Source organism: Choloepus didactylus, chromosome 5, assembly GCF_015220235.1.
Source record: "Choloepus didactylus isolate mChoDid1 chromosome 5, mChoDid1.pri, whole genome shotgun sequence".
In the NCBI taxonomy this organism is placed as follows: domain Eukaryota; kingdom Metazoa; phylum Chordata; class Mammalia; order Pilosa; family Megalonychidae; genus Choloepus; species Choloepus didactylus.
In genome coordinates this window covers 121,508,371-121,529,497 of record NC_051311.1, presented here as the reverse complement: position 1 = coordinate 121,529,497, position 21,127 = coordinate 121,508,371, and the positions used below count along the sequence as shown (strand labels likewise).

Genomic DNA, 21,127 nt, shown 5'->3' with positions numbered 1-21,127 from the left:
TGAATTGCAGATGAACTCAGTGAACTTGAAATTGAAAGGAAAGTAACACTGTGCTCTGTCCAAGATATAACCGTAATGGGCCTCTCATGACAACTCCACCCTGAGTTTCAATCAGCTTTCAACAGACCTGAAGACTTCGGGATGTGACTCAGTATCCATGTTCTACATCAAATAATGACAGATGATTTCAGTTGTAATACTGAAGGAGTATCTTTATACTATAAAATAACCAATTGGGTACTCACTTTGGCAGCACATATATTAAAATTGGAATGATACAGAGAAGATTAGAATGACCCCTGTGCAAGGATGACATGCAAATTCATGACGCCTTCCATATTTACACACACACACACACACACACACACACACACAATTGGAGGTCATGTAAAATACTTAAAGAATTCAGTTTCTGTAATGCAAGGAGAAAAGTAGCTTAATAGATTATTTATTATATTGCTATTGCCTTATTGTAATCTCAAAGACTAGTTTTTCTTTGTAAATTGATTATCTTTGATTACATAAGCTTTGCAAGCTGATTCTATCATTTTGGAAGGCCAGTTTTGAGAAGGCAGAATGACTGTCTGTTGTAGAACCTGAGAGTCAGTTATTGGAATAGAGGGTATATTTATATCTCCAGTGACTTGGGGCAGTACAAAGGTTGAGATTCATTAATTTGGATTTAGCCTTCCTTCTTGCACCAATTGGACCAATTTCTCTCTGTGCCTTAACTTCTTCCTTGGAAGTCATGAAGCAATAACTTAACTGAAGAGTGATAAAACCAACCCATATTTCTGCATTGTTTTAGAGGCTTAACTAACAAGCATGCTTTAAAGACACTGTAAACAATGGACAGCACATTAACCAAAATAATAATTTTGAAGTGATTTGCCAGTAAAGCCATTAAACTCTACAGAATGACAGAATTGATCTGCACTAAAATTCCAGAATATTGACATTATTTCATAATAGAAGATATTTTATAATGGTGGTTTTAAAAGTCACTGAAAAATATACAGTACTCAAAATAATTATATGTTATTAAATATAATAAAATTCTGATCCATTGGAAGGTCAGAAGCTAGTCTCAAAATACGAAGAAGGCCCCAACCTGGGGCTGAGAGAAAGAAACAAGACACCAGGCCTTTAAGGAGCAATTGTGTTTCCTATTGTTCAGTAACTGTCCTATCCAACTGTGGGGAGACATTTTCTCTCTAACCTTCCACGACCTGTTACAGAATGACGAGGGCAGAAGAATAAGAAGGTTACGATGAAGCCTAGAATTCAGAAGGCCAAATAGAAATTAATATTTTAAGATCTTGATTCTTATTCTTAATGGAGAAGTCAATCACTCAGCAACCTCTGTCAAAATGTGCTGGTCCCTTCTCTGTGCTTCTGGGACTCTGTATTCCTTTTCTTTAACACATCACATTATTACAGTAATTGTTAACATGTCTGCCTGCCTTACCAAATCCTGAACTTTTTGCAGACTATGGCTCATTTATCTTTATATGCCCAATGCCTGTTGTCAGTAAGTGCTGCAAATGAATATTATATAAAGACAAAAATATTTCAAGATCTGAAAAAAATTAATGTACTCCATAACTCAATTTCCAAAACCTCACTTCTATAACACCTACACATAAAAATACTTGCAAAAACAAATCTATTTTCAATTTAGATTTTGAAAATATTATCCCCTTTCTTCCTTCCTCCCTTCCTTACTATTTAATAAAAAAGCCATTAGGCAGGCCCAAGTAGGGCAGGAAGGCAGCCAGCAAGTTCAGGAGATTGGCTAAATACAGGGTGACAACAGCAAATAATATATTGAGCTAATGGAAGCCAGATTTCTTAGAGTTAGAGATACAAATATGGAAAGGGGGAAAGCTACAATAAACCCTGTAGTGAGGGCAGTTGGAGGTATAGCTGTGGCTACATGGCATATACATATATATTTGAAGAGAGGGAGAGACGGAGAGGGGGAGGGGGGGAAGGAGGAATATGTGCATATATAGATTTCCTTTTTCTGTCCACTGTGAGGGGCCTGGAAGCAGGAGTATCCCAGTAGCAATGAGCATATCTAGCAACCAGATCTTGGTTTCTAAACGTAACAGGACTTCCTGGAGAAATGGCTGATCCCAAGGTTGGGGAAAGAAAAGAACAAGGTAAACCTGCAATATCTTCCTGTGCCAGAAAAGTATGAAAGTGATCAAAGAATGGCGGAATGTCAAAAGGACTCAGAAGTCAGCTTGAAGGGGCTCCTACTAGACAATCTGGGACAATTTGAGCATCAAAATAAATAATAATTGCACTGAATTATAGCTCATTGAATAAAATAGGAATTCATGAGTCCTCAGTGATATAAATGAAAAAATAAATGGGAAAAGAGAAAGCTCTTACTTACAATATAATACTCTAAATGTAGAAGGAATGGAAGTATTAGAAAACCAACATTTCTCAACCATTATATTAATAATTAATCAGGCAAGAAATAGCAATGGATGCTAAAACACAAGTGAAAGTGGGATGAGGAACAGGATTTTCCATAGTTTCAAAATTTCTCCACAAAATAATTACTAATTCCAAACATAAAAATTCATACCACTACAGCACAGAGAGCTCACAGACACCATCTTATTTAAGTGAACAAAGCTAACATCACAAGTAATGGGAAAAATCTACACCATGTGTTACATGATAAGATGCAAGAAGAACAAAGCATCACATCTGTGAAATTTTAGCCAAAACATGCATAAGCTGTATATAATAAGAGGAAGCATTAGATAAACCCAAATTGAGGGACAATCTCCAAAAAAACAAAACTTGCCTATAATCTTCAACTATGTCATGGTCATGAAAATCAAGGAAAGATGGAGGAACTGTTCCAGAATAAATAAACAACCAGGTCTAACACTTGATCCTGGCTGGACTGGATCCTCTGGTTACAAAAGACATTATTCAGATAGCTGTGAACCTTGGATGGAGTCTCTGGGTGAAGGACATACAGGAACTCTTTGTATTATTCTGCAACTTTTCCCTAAGTTTGAAATTGTTTAAAAGTTAAAAAAAAAAAAAAAGCTAATCCTTGATTATGACCCCCATGGTTGAATATCCTGATAGCCAAATTCATGTAAGAAATAATCTGATACATTTTCATAACTGAGTTTAGACACTGAGCACACAATATGTAGTGACTCACTAAATGCCTTGCTTGTGAATCACTAGCATTATTGGTACTGAGCATTCATCTAGCATTCACACTGTTTTACCTAATATAGGAAAAGTGACAGTCCCTCAAGGAGATAGTCCTCAAAAAGATAAAAACCAACATATATAGGCACCTGTTCAGATATAATGTTTAAAAACGAATAGAGAGCCATTGGCTAGATCTCACAAAGATATATCTATCCCTCTCCCTTTATTCCAGGTTAAAGCAGGTAAAAGGAGGCATGGATCCAGGTGTTCACAATTACCAAATTACTGCTCTGTAGTTTAAAAGGAATGACAATGACATCCTGTTTGTGGTCACAGCCAATTTAGTATTACTCTACACCTGTGAAACCCCAGGCCATCAACATTTAGGCAAGGCTGTGTAATCAGAGTGGCAACACCTATTACCTGGAAATACTGGCTACTTCTATGATGCAGCGTGTCTTCCATTCATACAGCTTTCAGTTACAAAAGGGGGTTCACTCCTGTAAAGGCAGAACCTGAAGAAACTGTGGCTGGCTACTGCTCTTCCCTTTGAACTGGAACTCCCTTGAGTATTCTTCTCTGCAGTCAGGAAGCAAAATTATCGCATTGCCTCTTGAAAAATCTTCTCAACTTTCCCATGTTTACTTATGCTAACATCTACTATTCCCTGTTCCAACACTGAGTTTTAATTAAACATCTGCTTATTTGTTTCCATCAATAATTACACAGACCATAGAAGAATACTATATAAAGAATTAATACAGATACAAACAATTGGGAAGTATATGTATATATAATATACATCATATTGGTAAAGAGCCATGGCTCATTCAAATTTATAAAAAGTCTCTAAAAGTTGTATCAATTAACAGAATGTAAGGGAATTAGAGATCTTCTGTGAAAACCCAGTTATAGCTGGAGCATTTCAGAGATAATTTTTTTGGTCAATTCAAAAGAATAATCATAACAATAATAATACACTGAATGCTTACTAAAGGAGGGCAATATTCTAAATACTGAATATGTATTCTTGTATTCCTCATAACAACCACAGAGGGCATTTTATTGTTATCCTCCCTTTATAGGTGAGAGGTTAAGTAACCTATTGAAAGTCATACAGCTGGTAAATGGCAGACCAACATTTGAACCCTGGCAGTCTGGTTCCAGACACCAAGTTTTTAACCATAATACTATATGTCCTCTCTCTTGGAGAGCTTGGACAAGACATTACCACTGTTTTTTTAGTCTAACATCTATCAGATCTGAAATTACAACATTTCAAATCTAGGCGGTTCAAAATAAAAACTCTAGGATATATAGGGAATCCAGTTATTGTTCAAAATACGTTAGCTATCTTGAAACCATATCAAGAATTCAAAGTATGAAATGGAGTTGACAATATAGTCTAAAAATTGTGAACAGCAGGTATCAGGACAAAGAATAGTGGGCAGAACATCAATAGCAACTTTATTTAAAAAAATAAAAGACTCATGATCTGCTTCCCCATACCTCCAACCTACACCTAAACTTGTGGGCATACACATATCCCAGTCTCTGGCAAAGTAAGAATTATAAACACTCAAAAATACCCCAAAATGAGAATACCATAGAACCAAGGAAACACCAAATTAAAGATAGAATCTGGAGTCAGGAAAACAAATTTCTCTGATACTTTAAAAAAAAAAAACATTGATTACATAATAAGAAATTACAAAGCATTAAACTATATCATATGTCTTCTTGTTAAACTCTTCATATGTTTCTATACATAAGTATGTGAAAACAACTTTAAATCTGTTTATGTATAATAAAGTACTTATATTCTAAAATAGAATAAATAATGATACAGACCAGCATCAAACATCTCTGAAAAGATTAATGAAAAAACTGAAATGATTGTAGTAGCATACATATGGATCAGCTGTGCCTTAGTTCATGGTCTTTTATTTAAAAAGTAATCGGTTCTTTCTGTATTGAGCCACCCTGGGGCTTTTTATGGAACAAGCCTTCTCTATACATTATTATCTGTTAGCAACCACATCTGGAAAGTCTGCCTTGTTTGTTTCTTTCTTTTCCTTTCTTCTTCTTTTTTAAATAAAAGAAAGTGAAACCTCTGAATACTTTGGTACAAAACTTTCTTTTTAATTTCATTACACAACATGGTAACTTTCTGTATTCCCCTCATGCATAACAGTTGTACAGAAGAAACATGAAATTAATATATGGATGAAAGAATGAATATAATTTGCTCATGTTATTTTAGCTAAATATCTCTTTAGACTTGCTTACTCCATGTTCAGGACTCTTAGCTATGTGATTTTAAAATCCAGAGACCCTAAATAAGAAAGAAATATATATTCACAGAGAAGGGCTTCCTCCTTTGTAGACTCATTTCCAGTAAGTTTTCCGCCATTTTGAGAGCCTCAAACATTCGGTTCAAATGTTCTTTTTTTAACAAAAGTCAGTTCAAGCAACTTTAACATCAATGAACATGAACAACAATGAAAAGTTTTAACTTCTTATTTTTACTTAAATTCGAACTAATTTTTTTTCTATAGTAGCAACAGAATATAAGTATCACTACATTTGTAGTAAATATAGTCCAAATAGAAAATATCTCTGTAATATAAAATAATGGATGTAGGTTCTGAAATTAAAGACTTTATATTCAACACATAACCCTAGCTATGTCTTCGAGCAAGTTAACCACCTTATATTGATTTGCTTTTCTATGAAAAGTGACTAATAATACTATTTACTTAAAGAATTCATAGGTACTTTTAAGTTCTAAATCTAGATATACAGAAACAGGATCTCAGGAAAATGAATCTAACATTGATATGTTAGATGACCTTGAGGGGACTGAGAAAGTGAGATAAACAGAGATGATAACAATCCAAGCCATTAACTAGAGAGTTTAAGCCAGGATAATAGTGGAAATGGAGATGAAAAGCAACTTTAGAGACATTTTAAGGGAAGAGATGACAAAACAAATAATTTATTTAAGATGATCTTAAAATGTGAATTAGATTATGTGAATCTTTCACTTAAACTCTTATTAAACTTCCTACTGATTTTCAAATAAAATTTACTTTTACTGTCTTAAGAGTTCCAGCGGAGAGAAACCAGAAAAGGAATACAAAATACACATCTGTTAGAAGGCATTGGAGAGTTACAAAGACAGTGAGGATGCAGAGGAAAAATCCAAAAGAAAACAGAAGCTAAAATAGATGATCTAACCCAACCCTCACTAAATGACAGTAGCAATAGTAACTTCTTTCTAGAAAAAGATGATGTAAGTCTCAAATCATCACTGCAATTTTTATTTACAACATAAGGCAATCAGGAAAAAAAGCAGAAACACAAAAGGACAAAATTTGATTGGAAAATAGGACACAGGCCCACTGATATTAGATATTGGTATTATCTGACAGACACATGAAGCCACACATTCAAGAACCTCTACAAATCCCAAGTAGGATAAAACAAAGAAAATCATACCTAGACACATGGTCAAACTACAGAAACTAAAAGTAAAGAAAAGTCTTATGAGCAACCAGAAAATAAAGACATGCTTCCTTCAAAAGAGCAATAATTATACTAGCAGCTGACTGCACAACAAAAACAATGGAAGGTAGAGACAAAAGAATGACAAGCTTACAATGCTAAAAGAAAATAACAGCCAATCTAAAATCCTCTGCCCAGTGAAAATATTCTTTGATAAAAGCACAATAAATATTTTCAGAAACCAAAAATGGAAGAATTCATTGCCAGCAGATCACACAAGAAAATATAGTAAATGAATTTCTTCAGGCAGAAGGAAAATAATCCTAGTTTACAGCACAGTGATTCAAGAAAAATTAAACTGCAGTAAAGGACAAGTATGCAAAAAAAGAAAAAGAAAAAAGTCATGTCTTAGAAGATTTTAAATGAATATAACTAAAATATATAACAACAATAGTACATATATCATGGGGGGGTTAAATGCAGTTAAAAAGTGTTTTATGTTTTTATATTGTTCCAAAAGTGGAAGTGGTAAAAGTATGAATTTATATTGAACATTAGTAAGTCAAGGATGTATGCTGCAATTGTGGTAACAACAAAAAGATGGAAGAATTCAGAACTAACAAGTTAATAGAGGGGAAAAAAGAATAAAAACACTTAAATCTGAAAGAAGGAAAGAACGGACATAAAAAAGAAACAGAAATGATTGAACCATTGGAAAACAAATATGGTAGCTTGAAACACAAATATCAGTAGTTTGTAATTAAACATACACTGAATCAAAACAAACTAAATATCATATTAAAGACATAATTGTCTGATAGTGATGGTAACAGTATTGTCAATGTAACTAATATCACTCAAGTAGACACTTAAAAATGGTTAAAATGGGAAATTTCGTATAAATTCCTTGTCCTTGTGGACTTTACTAGTGCAGGATATATAGTGTCCATCTCTCTTTTACCTTGGCAGCATAATGTATTTATTCAAATAGTTTTTGGGTGAATATTTGATCTATATGCCAAAAACAATGCCAGACAATTTGCAACTTCTTTCGTAACAACCCTGCATGATAGGTAATGTCATTTTACAGATGAGAAGTCTGCAGCTCAAAGAAATTAAGCAACCTCTTTTCAGTCACCAGCAAATATATATCAAAGTCAAGATATAAATTGTATCTGTGTAATTTTAAATGAACAGTATCTATCACAGGAAATTGCTCACAATATGATCGCATAAATGTCTATCAAACTGAAAGGTTAAAAGTGTTTTATTTATGTATTTATCTGATTTATCTAAGGTGTCTGGAGTTTGTCTATTGGCTATAGACCATTTGACTCTGTCTTTTTCCTTTTGCTACTGTAATCTGGCTTTGATTTTTCTTCATCACACCCATTAGCCCCAAACTGAATGAGAGGCTCACAGTTCCCAAGAGGGTTACAGAAAAGCAATCCTGGTCAGCAAATAATCCTAGTTAGTAGTTGGTACTTAATCTCTAAATCCCTAGCTGGTGTCTGTATCTTGTGAGATCAACAGGATCACCTGTAAACTTCTAAGATACCTCATGCCTCTTTAGCATAAGGTATGTACAGGGCCAGTATAAGGAAAAGGGTCTATTCCTTCCATATTGCCTTTCCCATGGGCTCCCTCAGATTTCCCCTAAGTGAACTGATCTGAGTCATCCTGGATTAGACAGGGTTCTCAGTTTGGCCATTATGTCACTAATGTCAACCAAATGAAAAAACATACCATGCAGAAGAGAAGGGATCCAAGACAGCTAGGCCAATTTTCACTAAATCAGCTCCATTTATAATCCCTGTTTTTACCTGCCACCTAAAGTATTTTGTGTAAAATTTTTTATCCCAAGTTGAATATTTAAAATATACTGGAAGAACTACATATATATTTAAATAACAAGATTTAATAATATTTAATTTATATCTATATATAAAATAAGTTGGAGGTCAACATTTCTATAAACCAAATAAAAGATTTTGTGAAATAAATTACCAAAGCATGTACCAGTTGGTGGTATAACATACATAAAGAGACAATTCCAAATGACATTAAAACACAAGAATTTGACTGTACATCTCTAGTGAATAAACCCTAAGGACAAAAGAAACTAAAACTGTTAGCAGCAGTAAACTACTTTCAGTAATCATATTGTTGGAAGTAGTGTTGAATTATTCTGAGACTGCAGTGAGATTGGAATGGAATAAAGTCAATGAGTAATTGTGTCACCAATAACTTGGATTTTTGGTATATGTGAAAGGAAATAATATTACTGAGGTTAAGTAAAACTGCTACCATTCTGTATTTAAAGCTCTGAAATGGAAGTATCACTATGAATTAATGTTGTATCTAATCTTTGAAAAAAAAATCCTAGTTCCCTCCTCTGAAAAAGCCTAGAAATAATTACAAATCCAATAGTCTAAACTGTAGAATCTAAACACTATTTCCCACTAAAAGGAACCTGGGTTCCTGGAGAAATGACAGGTCTGGGGAAGGGCAGGTACAAGATGAGGGAGGAATTCTGTCATACTAGAAAGCAAAGAAACTATCAGATTACTAGGGCTATGTCAAAAGTACCAAATTCTCTAAAAATGGGACAATTTAAGCATAAATGGGGATAATAAACTGCAACGGTTTAAAACATCTCAAATATGTTTAAATCTGTAAATTCATAATGATACTCAAAACAAAACAAACCTCATTAGCCACCTTTGGAGGATGTGAAGGAACCAATCCATTTTGAAAATTTGTAGATCAAGAGAAACACGCATTCCTCTTGCCTTTCCTATAAGAAGTGAACCTCAGAATAATCAAATCTTGCTTTGGTTTCTCTTTAGAGAAGTACTCCAAGCAATAAATGAAGGATAGAACATATAATGTCACCATTTTGTAACTCCTATTGAATTAATGGGTCTAGCCTTCCCTGTTCAATCCAGTCACCTGTGGTTATTTAAATTTAAATTAAATAAAATTAAAAATTAAATTCTTCAGTCACACTAGCCACATTTCAAGCACTCAACATCACATGTAACTAGTAATTACCACATTGGACAGTGTAGGAGAATTACAATGCACAGAGAGTTCCAGATTTGTAATTTCTGTAGTGAGGTATTCTATTTTGATTGATGCTTATACCAGAAAATAACCATGATTTAAAACTTTGTATATTTCTTACAGGGGAGAGTAAGACTATATTTTGCAAAAATAGATTGGTGCTTTAGCGATTTAAGGAAATGACCCAAATTTCAAGGGAATTCAGCATGTTTAGTTTTTCCTAACTTCCACCATGCTGCCATTTTGTGCCATGCTTGCTAAGTGCAAAGACACAAATGACAAGCTTTTTCTGCCATATTCCCCTCCAAAGTAAGTCTTTTCTTTAAATACATTTGTCTGAAAATATTCTCACTATTAATAACAATTATCCATTGAATGCTTACTATGTGCCAGATACTCCGCTAGGTATCACACATTGTTTCATTTAATCCTTTTAATCAATTAAACTCAAATGGTAGGGACATTCCTCAGTTTACAAATGAAGAAACTAAGGCTGAGAGTAAATTGCCCAAAATGAAAGTGGTGAATCCAAGATTCAAACCTGGGATTAGACAGCCATTACCTACTATACCACACTGCCTCTCAACACATTGATCCATACATGTTAACAATAATAGTTGCCATTTATGGAGTTATCATATGCCTGGTGTTGTGCTAAATAGATTATACATTTTTTTTTTACTTTATTCACTCCTCTCAAAATTCTCTGTGACAAGTCTTAATTTTACCGGGATGGCAGTCACACCCCAAGAAGTTTCAAGTAACTTGCCAAAAAGATTGCATTATTAATGGTAATGGGAGAGTCAATATGTGAACCCTGATCTCACTGCAAAGCTCATGCTGTTTTTAGCTAGTGCACTTGACAACCTCCTAAACTAGCCTCTGATAAAGGTATGTCTACATATGATACATTCTCCAGCTATGGTTTGTTGAGACTTTGATCTTTAAATATTTTAACTTTTTATTAGTTTGGCATATTATTGGCTCATATTAAACTTTAACAATCACAGTTACTTCCATTTAATTTGCAACTAAATCTGGTCTCTAATAAATCAGGTTGCCTTCACTCCACTCTTAGCTGATTCTTTGAAACTAAGTGTACATTTAATGTTCTGTTAAATTTAATTCATTTGGACCCAAAATTCCAACTTCAAATGATGGTATACTTAAGTCCAAGTTGTATTAGCTGAAGTGCCGAGTATTACATCTGAGGTTTTAAGAAACATGTTTTGTGCCTTTGTCATTACCACTGATGAAAATGTTGTTTATATTACTGAAGAAAATGTTATTGAATAGAACCTTGAAACACTACCAAAGACCTCCTTTGATGTCAAAGGGAATAATTAATGAAAACTCTCTTCCAGAGTCAAATAAAGACATTCTAATTCTGTATTTTTCCCTCTGTTCATAAACCATCACTCATCAACAGACTAATAATTCTCTCTCTATTTACATATATTTTTTACTATAACTTCACTTTTGGGCTTCCAACAAGGATTTAAGTTCATTTTTCCATGATTAATTCTTAGTGAACCTATGCTGGCTACTTAAAGTATACAACCTTTTTTCCCTCAAATGTTGACAGTACATTTTAGATCAACTCTGGACTTTAAACTTTTCTTAAGTCTTAATCTTAAACTGTCAATTTTTTTCCTTAATTTAACATTGTTCTTTGATAGTAATTTGAATTTAGAATTGTTGAGTCCTTGGTTTATACTTGGTATTAAAACAAGTAATTTCAAATATAAGAAACTATTTTAGAAATATACTTAGAAGATTCATCACCACAATCAATTTATGAACATTTTCATTACTCCAAAAAATAAAAATAAAAATAAAAATAAAGAACACCCAAAACAATATAATACTGTGAACTATTGTACACTTTGGATGATTGTATGATATATGAATATATCCCAATAAAATTGCATAAAAAAGAAATACACTTGTAAAAAAGATCAACTTAAAAATAAAAAAATTTAAAAAGACTAGTTATAAAAGCATTGTCCAAACTCAGGATTTATTTTGAGACTTCCTAATATCCTACTATCCTATGGGATTAATTAGCTAGAAAAGTTGGTAGGGAATTTGAACTTAGTAAACTGGAACATGAATTTTCTTGTTAAATTCTTAGGCTAGAAAATGAAGGTCAACACCCTTAAGCTTTCAAGAAATAGATAAAACAGCACTATTTTATATAGCATATATATAGAAGATACAGGAAGGCTGAAAATCTAGATTGATACACAGATTTTTTTTTCAGCAAACTTTATTAACCTGTCATGGATCCATATTTGAGGTATATACCATGATTTTTAGTATCAGTGAAGGGTAAATTAAAAAAAAAGTTCCTCCCAGAAAAAGTCTTCGGTGCCTGTGACACCTGACCAGATAAGCCAAACTAATGAAGGACTTATATAAACCCAGCTGTCAAAATTGTTTTTATATATCTAATTAAAAGCTCAAGCAAAAGCAGATATACATTAAAATTCAAAATCAAACACTGTTCTACTATTGCCTCAAGTAGAATTTATTGGAAGTTAGGTTATTGACATTTCTATAAATATAAACATTCTAAGTGACTGTCACTAGTGCAGGTACACTTAACATATGAAAGCTCCACAAGAAGCTAATTCATTTTGTGTATAACAAGAGTCGAGCTTCCAAAAACTCAGCTGTGTCACTAAAAAAAAAAAAAAAGAAAAAAATACAAAACCCCAAACCCCAACAAAATCGTGCTACCAAAGTGCATTTCTTTTGGTTATCTTCAGATTAGCCGTTGGCTTTACACATAGAAATTACATTGATTTGCTAGTATATGATCATTGGAAGTCAGTCTTTGCCTGCAGATAAGCATTTGGTAAAGGTATTTTCTAATTATATTTTTATTCCAATGTAAACAGCACCAGCAAATTTTCATAATACTTTTCCCTTCATTTTCTATAATCGAAATTCTTATCTGCACCACTGTACCACTTCTTCCTTCCTTATAATCAGGACTGGACTGCCCATGTAACACTATTCCATTTGTAATTAAAAAAATTAAAGCTCACAGCATATACAGGACATCTTTTACATTTACATGCCACAGTGCATCAGGTGTTGTTTATAAAGCTTTTGCTCCTTCCCCAATACTGCAAAAACATGATATGAAAAACCACATCTGTGTTCAGGCAGCAAATATTAATGGAACAAATATTTTATAACTGGAATATTTTGGGGGCCATTTATTGCCAATACATTCGCTTTTGATTGAACTCATCAATTGCTTTCTTCCTAAAGCCATACACGTACCCGAGCATATGCATTTATTAGTCTATATGCCCGAATTAACTACATAAAAGAGTGAAGAGCATAACTGTAGGTTCTTCAAGTGAGAGTGCTTCTGGCAGCAAACTATTTCTACAACATTCCTAAACCCCCACAAAAGGTGTTCTAAACCTGACCATGTAGAAAAATGCATAGTTATTTCTAAAAAGTAAAAGACTATACACCAAAACATGCTTTGTTAGGAAAAGTAATCCATGCACTTAAATATGCCCCCAAATACCTTATTTTTATTATTTTAAGCTTAGACCAACTTAATTAAACATTGTCTAGAATTAAGATATAGCATTAAATTATTTGATTCCAGAAACTGTCAAAAATCATTTGGCCAAAACTTAAAAAAGCAAACACTTCCTCCTCCTTGTCCTTTACATCAAACAAGGACTGACAGGTCTAACATGATCAATATAATTGTATATATATTAATATACACTTCCATTCATTAGCATTTTCAACATACAAAGCCTTGTATGCAATTTCTTTGCAAAAGCTCCCCACAAAAAGATATAAGCACAACACTGGGTAGCCATTCTTCAAAGTTTTATTTCACTAACTTCAGTTCAGATTTCCACAACTGTTTTCTGGTCATTTCACTATCCTTGCATGGCTTCCAAAAACAGCAGTACCACAAGACTTGGGGGTTAGGAGTGGAGAAGAAACCACTTTAAGATGCCCTGCATTTACTCATCTTCCAAAACGCAACAACACTGGGAATCTGATCGTTCTACAAAACTAGGTTTTAAAAGCATCCAGGAGGGCAGGCAGGTAAACCAGGTGTAGACACTCTTCCATTTGTCAAAATCAGACCAGAGAAAACCTATTCCACACAGATATAATAAAAGGTATCACTCTTCATCTTTTCTTTTTCTGTTGCCGCAACATTTTTCTTCTTTTAATTATCATATCATGTAGTTTCTCAAGTCCTTCCTTTAGTCCATCTCCTATGATTGCACAGGTAGGCTGCAAATGCCAGGGAGTTGATGAGCTCAGTTCACCCATTGCTAACAATTTCTCAATTTCTGAGAGAGACAACGAATTCCTGAGGTCTTGTTTGTTAGCAACTATAAGTACAGGGACTCCTTGATTTTCTGATATCCTAGTTATTTTATGAAGTTCAGTTTTGGCTTCTTCCATTCTTTCAACATCAACAGAGTCTACAACAAACATAATGCCATCTGTGCATCTGGTATATGATTTCCACAGTGGCCTTAATTTCTCCTGACCACCTACATCCCAGAAGTGAAAAGTGACTGTTTTAGAATTTCCCAGGGTCACCTTTATTTTCTCAGTATTAAATCCTTTGGTGGGCACAGTATTTACAAACTCATTGAACTGCAGCCTGTATAATACAGTTGTCTTTCCAGCACAGTCCAAACCCAGAATAACGATGTGGAAGGATTGAAATGAAGGCAAGCTGGACAAGATAGAAGTCTGGTCTGACAGTCCATTCCCCATTTCCAGCTGCAAATAAGTGTCCCAAATGGAATGCTTTCTTCTTAATGCTTTTGAACGTCTCGTCCTAGGTGATCCAGCTACAAGACTACTGGGAGGATGGGCGAGGGAGGGAAGGGGCGGGAGGAGAAGAAAAGGGCAAAAAAGTTATTCTTGTGAAATAATGTACTACAACTGTTTTCCTCTATTTTTGTTAAAAATAAGCAACAGGGGGAAAACTTGCTTTAATAAACAAATCAGATGATATAGGAAACGTAAGCATTCCAGGACAAACGATAGAATAATCATTGTAACTGAAATTCTTTAAGTTCTGTACATATTGTACTTTTATCTACGCCCTTGGGCCCCCAAATCTCAATGACCTCATTCCGGAGACGACCCAGTCACCAGTACCTGATCCAAGTCACCGTAACTCACAGAAGTGCCTCTTTTGGCAAAAAACTCACAACACATTATCCTATCTTGGAAATCTAATTCCACCGGCTCACAGCATACCCAAGATCACTATTTCTCCCAACCCACCAAAAACTAACAACACTCTCACCTCCCGAACTGGAGTCTGTGTCCAAACAAGAAAGCATTGGCAGGCGTTCCTACGCGGGTGGAAAGCAACCCACGTCCGTTTAGCTTAGCTCTAGACGTAGATCTGGCAAGTTGCACCAGAAACCTCAGAATCAGACTCTGACCACGCCCACTCCTCACGGTCCTCCCATGAACCCAAATCCCATTGGCCCCTGGCGCCAAAGCGTCCAACAACTCCCACCCCCGCCAACTAATTCGTGAGCTTAACTGCCGCTCCCTGGACGGCAGAGCTGGGCTCTTTCTCGGTCCGCAGTCACCACCTGTTGCCCTCAAGTTAGAAAGCAAGGCTTCCACAGAGGGAGCCGAGCGGCCCCTGCAGGAAAAGGAGAACCTTGGAAGCTCAGGTTGCCACCAGCTCGCCAGTTCCTCCCGGCCGGGCTCACCTGCAGCGCAGCTGACGGACGGCGCGCCAAGGCTCTCACATCCGGGGACCGCTGTCACCGCCGGCGCGTTAACCCTTTGTCGGCTGGTGGGAGAGTGCTCGCTGCGGCCATGTCGGCCTCTCAGGTGTCAAGGACCGGGCCTGAGGCAACGGCCAGGGCAGGTCCACCTTTTCCGCTGCGGGATCCCTTCACCTTGCCCCGCAGGCTCCTTCTCCCTCGGTAGGGCGTGGCACCAGAGCTGCCCGCCCCTTTGCAGCTAACCTAACGGTCCTTCCCTGGTCTAGACTAAACGTCGCTTCCAGCAGCTAGACAAGCGCGTTGACACCTCCTTGCGGGCACCGACGAGGCCCAGAAGGTGGCAGGGGAGGAGACGCGGCCTTCAGGGGTGCCGGGCGGGCGCTGCGCGCCAGGCTGCTCTAACGGCGTTCGCACGGCTGCTCCTCCAGGCTGTCGCGGTCCCGCCCCTTTCCCGCGCCAGGCAGCAGGGCGCGGGAGCCGAGTCTCCTAGCAACGCCAAAACAAGGTCATGTTCGAACGGGCCTAGGGCGGGCTGCAGGCGAGGTCGGGTGGGGCTTCCGAACCGTTGCCGTGACGAGCGTTTTCCGCAGTCGGCGGTTACCTCGGGTAGTCCCGCCCTGCACCACCTCTGACTTGGGCCCGTGGGGCGTCCCAGGGATGGCGACCACGTGACGCAGGGTCAAGAATTCCAGCGGACACAGGGTGGGCGGGTCCCTTATATAATGGTGTGACGTAGACGTGCCTCAGTAGCTGCTCAGGAGCGGCCTCGGCGGGAGGGGTGTTAATGCACCTCCTTTAGCAAAGCAAATGAAAGATTTCTCTCCCACGTGATACTAGCAACATCCTGATGAGGTGGCCACAGGTAGAAATATCCCAGTTTTACAGACGAGAAAATACACTCTGAAAGATTAAATGGCAGTTTCTTATGACCCAAGGAAAATTAATGCTGGTGCTGGAACTGAAATCTATTAGTCATTAGATGCATAATGCGTTCCATTTGATGATTCTGACTCAAAGTGTAATTGCAATTGTGTCCCTAATCCATTCATTCGCAAATATTTACTGAACGCTTAGTAAGGCACAGTTCTATGTGTTTGGGGATAGAATGGTGACCAAAACAGTGTCTGATCTCGAGGAATTATTGGAGTCTTCTAGGGGAAAAAGTAAGCAAATTGTTAAATGAATAAAATTAATTACAAAATGTGGTCAGTGATAATTATAGGGTGCTTGTGACAACAGAAGAGGGGTGCTTAAAGTTGTAGGAAAGCTGTGGTGAACAAACATCTTGGTGGAGGCTGTAAGAGACTGTTATTTGGAAAAATACACATGGTGTGCCTTTTTAAAAAAGTTTGTAATGTTTTCTTTTTAAATGTAGATTTAAATTTCCCGAAGAAATTTCCTTTTTCCTCAAGACCATTAATACCAGTGATATTTATCTACTTTATGACAAGTGTAGGAACATACTTGATTGTCCTATAGCAGATTTTTAAAAATAGCTAATGTAAAACCTAAGGACTAAACACTGCACATTTTCTAGACAGCAAGACCAATTTTGGAAATAAAAGTTAGATGTCTTAAATGGTATATTTTATTAAGTTATTGATTCAACCTAATATAGACTAAGGGTTGCCTTATTAGTTAAAATAATGGAATCTCATTAGCCAATTACAGTAATCAGCCAGTAAATAATAAAGGACTTAGTGCTATAATTAATAGCTTTCTTAGAAATCTAACAGGATTTCTTTATTAAACTGGAAACATTTGCAAATTCTTCTTAAATCAAGAATTTAGAACATGAAAATTCGATAGCAAACAGCCCTCTGTTTACAATAAATAGCTTTGAAATCAAGTAGTTACTTCTCATACTCATTGCAAAGGTGCATTTGTGCAGTCTTTCCTGGAGCATAAATGATAGAAAGCCCCTAACTTTTCAGAATCACCTTCACTAAACTGTACTTTAATGTTACATCTTAGACTTTTAACTAGAATAAGGGCCCACAAACTACAGCTTGCCGGCCAAATCCCCAAATCCAGGAGCTAGGAATGAGTTATACATATTTAAAGGGCTGTGAAAGAATAGATAAGAAAAGAAAATGCAACAGAGCCTGTATGCAGCCTACAAATCCTAAACTATTAATTCTTTGGCTCTGTACAGGAAAATGTTTGGCTACTCCAGATCTATAGCAGTAACAGCCATATGAAAACTGCAGCAAATGATATGAAAAGTGATGAAAATTATGGAATACACTGTCCGCTTTGTTGCACAATCTTCCTATAGAAGGCCCATTCAGCTATTTTTTTAATTTGATTCCTTTAGGCTGTAGTCAAACTGTATGCTAAGGTGCCGTTGGCTGCCTCAGGGAACTCATAGGGGGTTCTATAGGATATATATGTATATATTATGTGTATGTATATATATGGGTATACATATATATATACACTTTTTTATCAGAGAAATTGTAGGTATACAGAAATATTTATAACATACGTAAAATACCGAGTTCCCATATACCACCCTATTACCACACCTTACATTAATGTGGTACCTTTATTATAATTCATAAAAGTACATTTTTATAATTGTACTATTAACTAAAGTACATCATTTACAATAGGGTTCATCGTGTCATGCAGCCCCAAGTGTTTTTAACAATTGTTATTCTAGTAATATATATACAAGCTAAAATTTCCCCTTTTAAGCACATTCACAGGCATAATTCAGTGCTGTTAATTACATTCACAGTGTGCTACCATCACCACCATACATTATTAAAACTTTACAATCAACCCAAAGAGAAACTCTACAATTTAAGCATTAACTCGCCATTCCTACTGCCAACCCAGCCCCTAGTAACCTATATTCTAGATTCTGACTCTATTACTTCATATCAGTGAAATCATACAATATTTGGGGGTTGTATGGGATATTTTAACTTTTTAAGGGAAACACAGTGACATCTGTTGGACCACATTAACAATTACAACTATTAAGTATTTTTGGATCTATCTGTTTAATGAATGGAACTTTGGGTTATTTCTTTGGGCCTAGGGCACCATAAAAAGTATTCAGGCACTCCATGAACCTCTGCCTTAAATTATGGTTTTCTGAACTTGACTAATAATGAGAATCACCTCGCAGTGTTTGTAAAAATACAGATTCTTGGTCCAGAATTCCAGGCCTCCCAAATCAGAAGCATCAGGGAAGAAGCTGGGGATCTGCACTTTCAACAGGAATCCAATGTAATTAGCAATTAGACAATATTGAGGAAATATTACTGTGATGGTTTGGAGGCTTTATGGTCCCCAGAAAAGCATGTTCTTAAATTTAATCCATTCCTATGTAGGTGGTACCTTTTGTCTAGGTTACTTCAGTTGAGGAGTGCCCCAGGTGGATCTTAACTCTCTTACTGGAGTCCCTTATGAGAGGATAAAAGACAGAAAAAAAGGGCCCCAGAGAAGTTTAGAAAAAGTCCCCAGAGAAGCTAAGAGAGCCCGAGAAGCTAAGGGACAAAGGGACATGCAGAGGCTCAGAGAGGAGGCCACTGAAACCAGAAGCTGAAAACAAAACCCGGAAGAAAAGGGAGCAACCAGCAGGTGTCCCCATGTGCCTGGCCATGTGACAGAGGAGCTGAGGGGATCCTGGATAGCCCGTCTTTGGGAAGGAAGTATCATCCTGTTGATGCCTTAATTTGGTCCTTTTTATGGCCTCAGAATTCTAAACTTGTAAGCTAATAAACCCCCACTGTTAAAAGCCAGTCCAGTTCTGGTATATTGGATTTTGTCAGCTGTAGCAAACCAAAACAACTACCTTACAAAATGGATAACTTTTCTCCTTTAAATAATTACAGCTGATTAATTTACCTTGTTTCCTTTTTAAAATTAAATACTGGGCCCCAGATGAAATCCAGTGTTCAGTTAGAGTAAGTGTGTGGCATGCTTCCTCTTTTCCATAATCTGATTTTCTCTTGTATAATCAACCATTACACTTATTGAAACTAACATCCTTCCAGAACTTTGCCATACACTTTTATGTGCTGCTTCCTCTTCAAGGATGACTCAATTCATTTGCTTTGGTAGAATCTCCCAAGTTCAAAAGTTTGGGCAAACAGAAGGTAAGGTCTCTGGTCCAGTAGAGGTGATAGACAAATAAGCACATTATAACTGTGTTACTCAATAAGACTTCTTTGTAGTAAAATAGAAGTTAGCATTCAAGTCTTATGCTTGTACTAACATCTGACAGAGTCGGGTAGCTTAACAAAAAGATGTGGTCATATTTGATCTGGATATTAAGAGAACTCACCACCAAACAAGAGGTAGGGAAATAGAATTGCAGGTAGAAGCAACAGTATGTAAAACATGGAGGCACAAAGTTTTTAAAATGTTCAAATACATCCAAAAAGAGGAGACTGTACTTTCCCATAGGAAAAAAATATATGCTAGAAAAAGGATATTTTCCTGAGTTCCAAATGATACAAGAAAATTGGATGCACTTTTATGTTTCTTAAGCAGTATCTTAATAGCATTCATACTCTTGGTAATTTATTCATGCTTCATAATCTTCTAGTCAGAAAGTGTTATTGAACTAGATTCCATTTCCAGTTGCCTCTGCAACTCTTACATCAAATACTCAACATGTTCGAAACATGATTATCATCTCATTCTCATCTCTGCTGAAACATGGGCCTCCTCTTATAGTCCCTTTCTTGGTTGATGGTAGTCATTCAGTAGTCTGAAGTAGAAATTGCAGAGCCATTTTTAAAATTCTCTGAAGTTCCATTTATGATTAGCCACCAATTCTTATTGACTGTATTTCCAAAAGCTCTCTAATCCATTTCTTTCTTTCCATTCTTATTTCTTCTATTTATATCAGGCTTTCGTGGTCTCTCACCCAAATATTAATTTGCCTCCTAACTGATTTTTCAGCTAATAAGCAGTGGAGCTGGGATTTGTCCCCTAGGTCTGGCTCAGGGTCTGTTCTTTTATCCACTACTCTTCAGGGATCCCACATTTAGGTACACCCACCACAAGGCAAAAGCCAAGGAACAATTTTTTGACAAAACTTTAGAAAGTTCAGGGATGTCAGAAAGAAACTAGAGCCCAAAGATTCACTTTGAATGACTCCTAGAAAGACTATTCACAGGGCTCACAGGTCTAAAACCCTCCCCACAAGCTTCTTTTATGGGCAGCTTCAAGACCTAGTTCTATCTAGTTTCGAGTCATAGACATGTTACCTCTTTCTCTGGGAGGACTCTCGTGTGCCTGTTCACATGTGAGTCTAGGCCCACTTGCCAATAGGCCGAGCAGTAGAAAGGCAATATGCCATGCCGCATACAAACCTCCTTATACATCCCTATTTCCTGGCCATGGACCTTCCTCTTGCTGGGATCATTGACAATAAAAACATCAAGTCCAACAGGGTCCCCAAAAGAGTATCACATCAGAACAGATGAACCCTGATTCTTTTCATTTTAAAAATAACACTATTTGTTATACTTGATGTCCACAGTCCAATTCTAGCCAGTCCTTTCTACATTTCCTCTTCTATCATGAAGATTTTAACCCTGTTACAGATTTTCATGCCTCTTCTTGAGTGCTCC

At 36.4% G+C, this 21,127-nt stretch overlaps 1 protein-coding gene and 1 non-coding gene across 5 annotated transcripts; one reads left to right on the top strand and one right to left on the bottom strand.

Moving 5' to 3' along the window:
- Nucleotides 1–237: 237 nt before the first annotated feature.
- Nucleotides 238–344, top strand: LOC119535650. Its single transcript, XR_005217262.1, has one exon. It is a non-coding gene; the product is annotated as a U6 spliceosomal RNA (small nuclear RNA).
- Nucleotides 345–12,282: 11,938 nt separating this feature from the next.
- Nucleotides 12,283–16,188, bottom strand: ARL4A (ADP ribosylation factor like GTPase 4A). Of its 4 annotated transcripts, none has more exons than XM_037836808.1 (2): nucleotides 15,513–16,188; nucleotides 12,283–14,638 (listed from the first exon to the last, which is right to left on the bottom strand). In XM_037836808.1, exon 2 carries the CDS (start codon nucleotides 14,548–14,550, stop codon nucleotides 13,948–13,950), a length of 603 nt encoding a protein of 200 aa, XP_037692736.1. In that variant the 5' UTR covers nucleotides 14,551–14,638; nucleotides 15,513–16,188; the 3' UTR covers nucleotides 12,283–13,947. The 4 variants fall into 4 exon arrangements, with proteins under 4 accessions (XP_037692736.1, XP_037692734.1, XP_037692735.1 ...); XM_037836806.1 differs by having other exon boundaries at nucleotides 12,283–14,635; nucleotides 15,513–16,187; XM_037836807.1 differs by lacking the exon at nucleotides 15,513–16,188 and adding an exon at nucleotides 15,092–15,287.
- Nucleotides 16,189–21,127: the final 4,939 nt, after the last annotated feature.

Excerpts from the sequence above, each read along its gene's own strand:
- ARL4A (XM_037836808.1), bottom strand. The coding sequence starts at position 14,550 with ATGGGGAATGGACTGTCAGACCAGACTTCTATCTTGTCCAGCTTGCCT.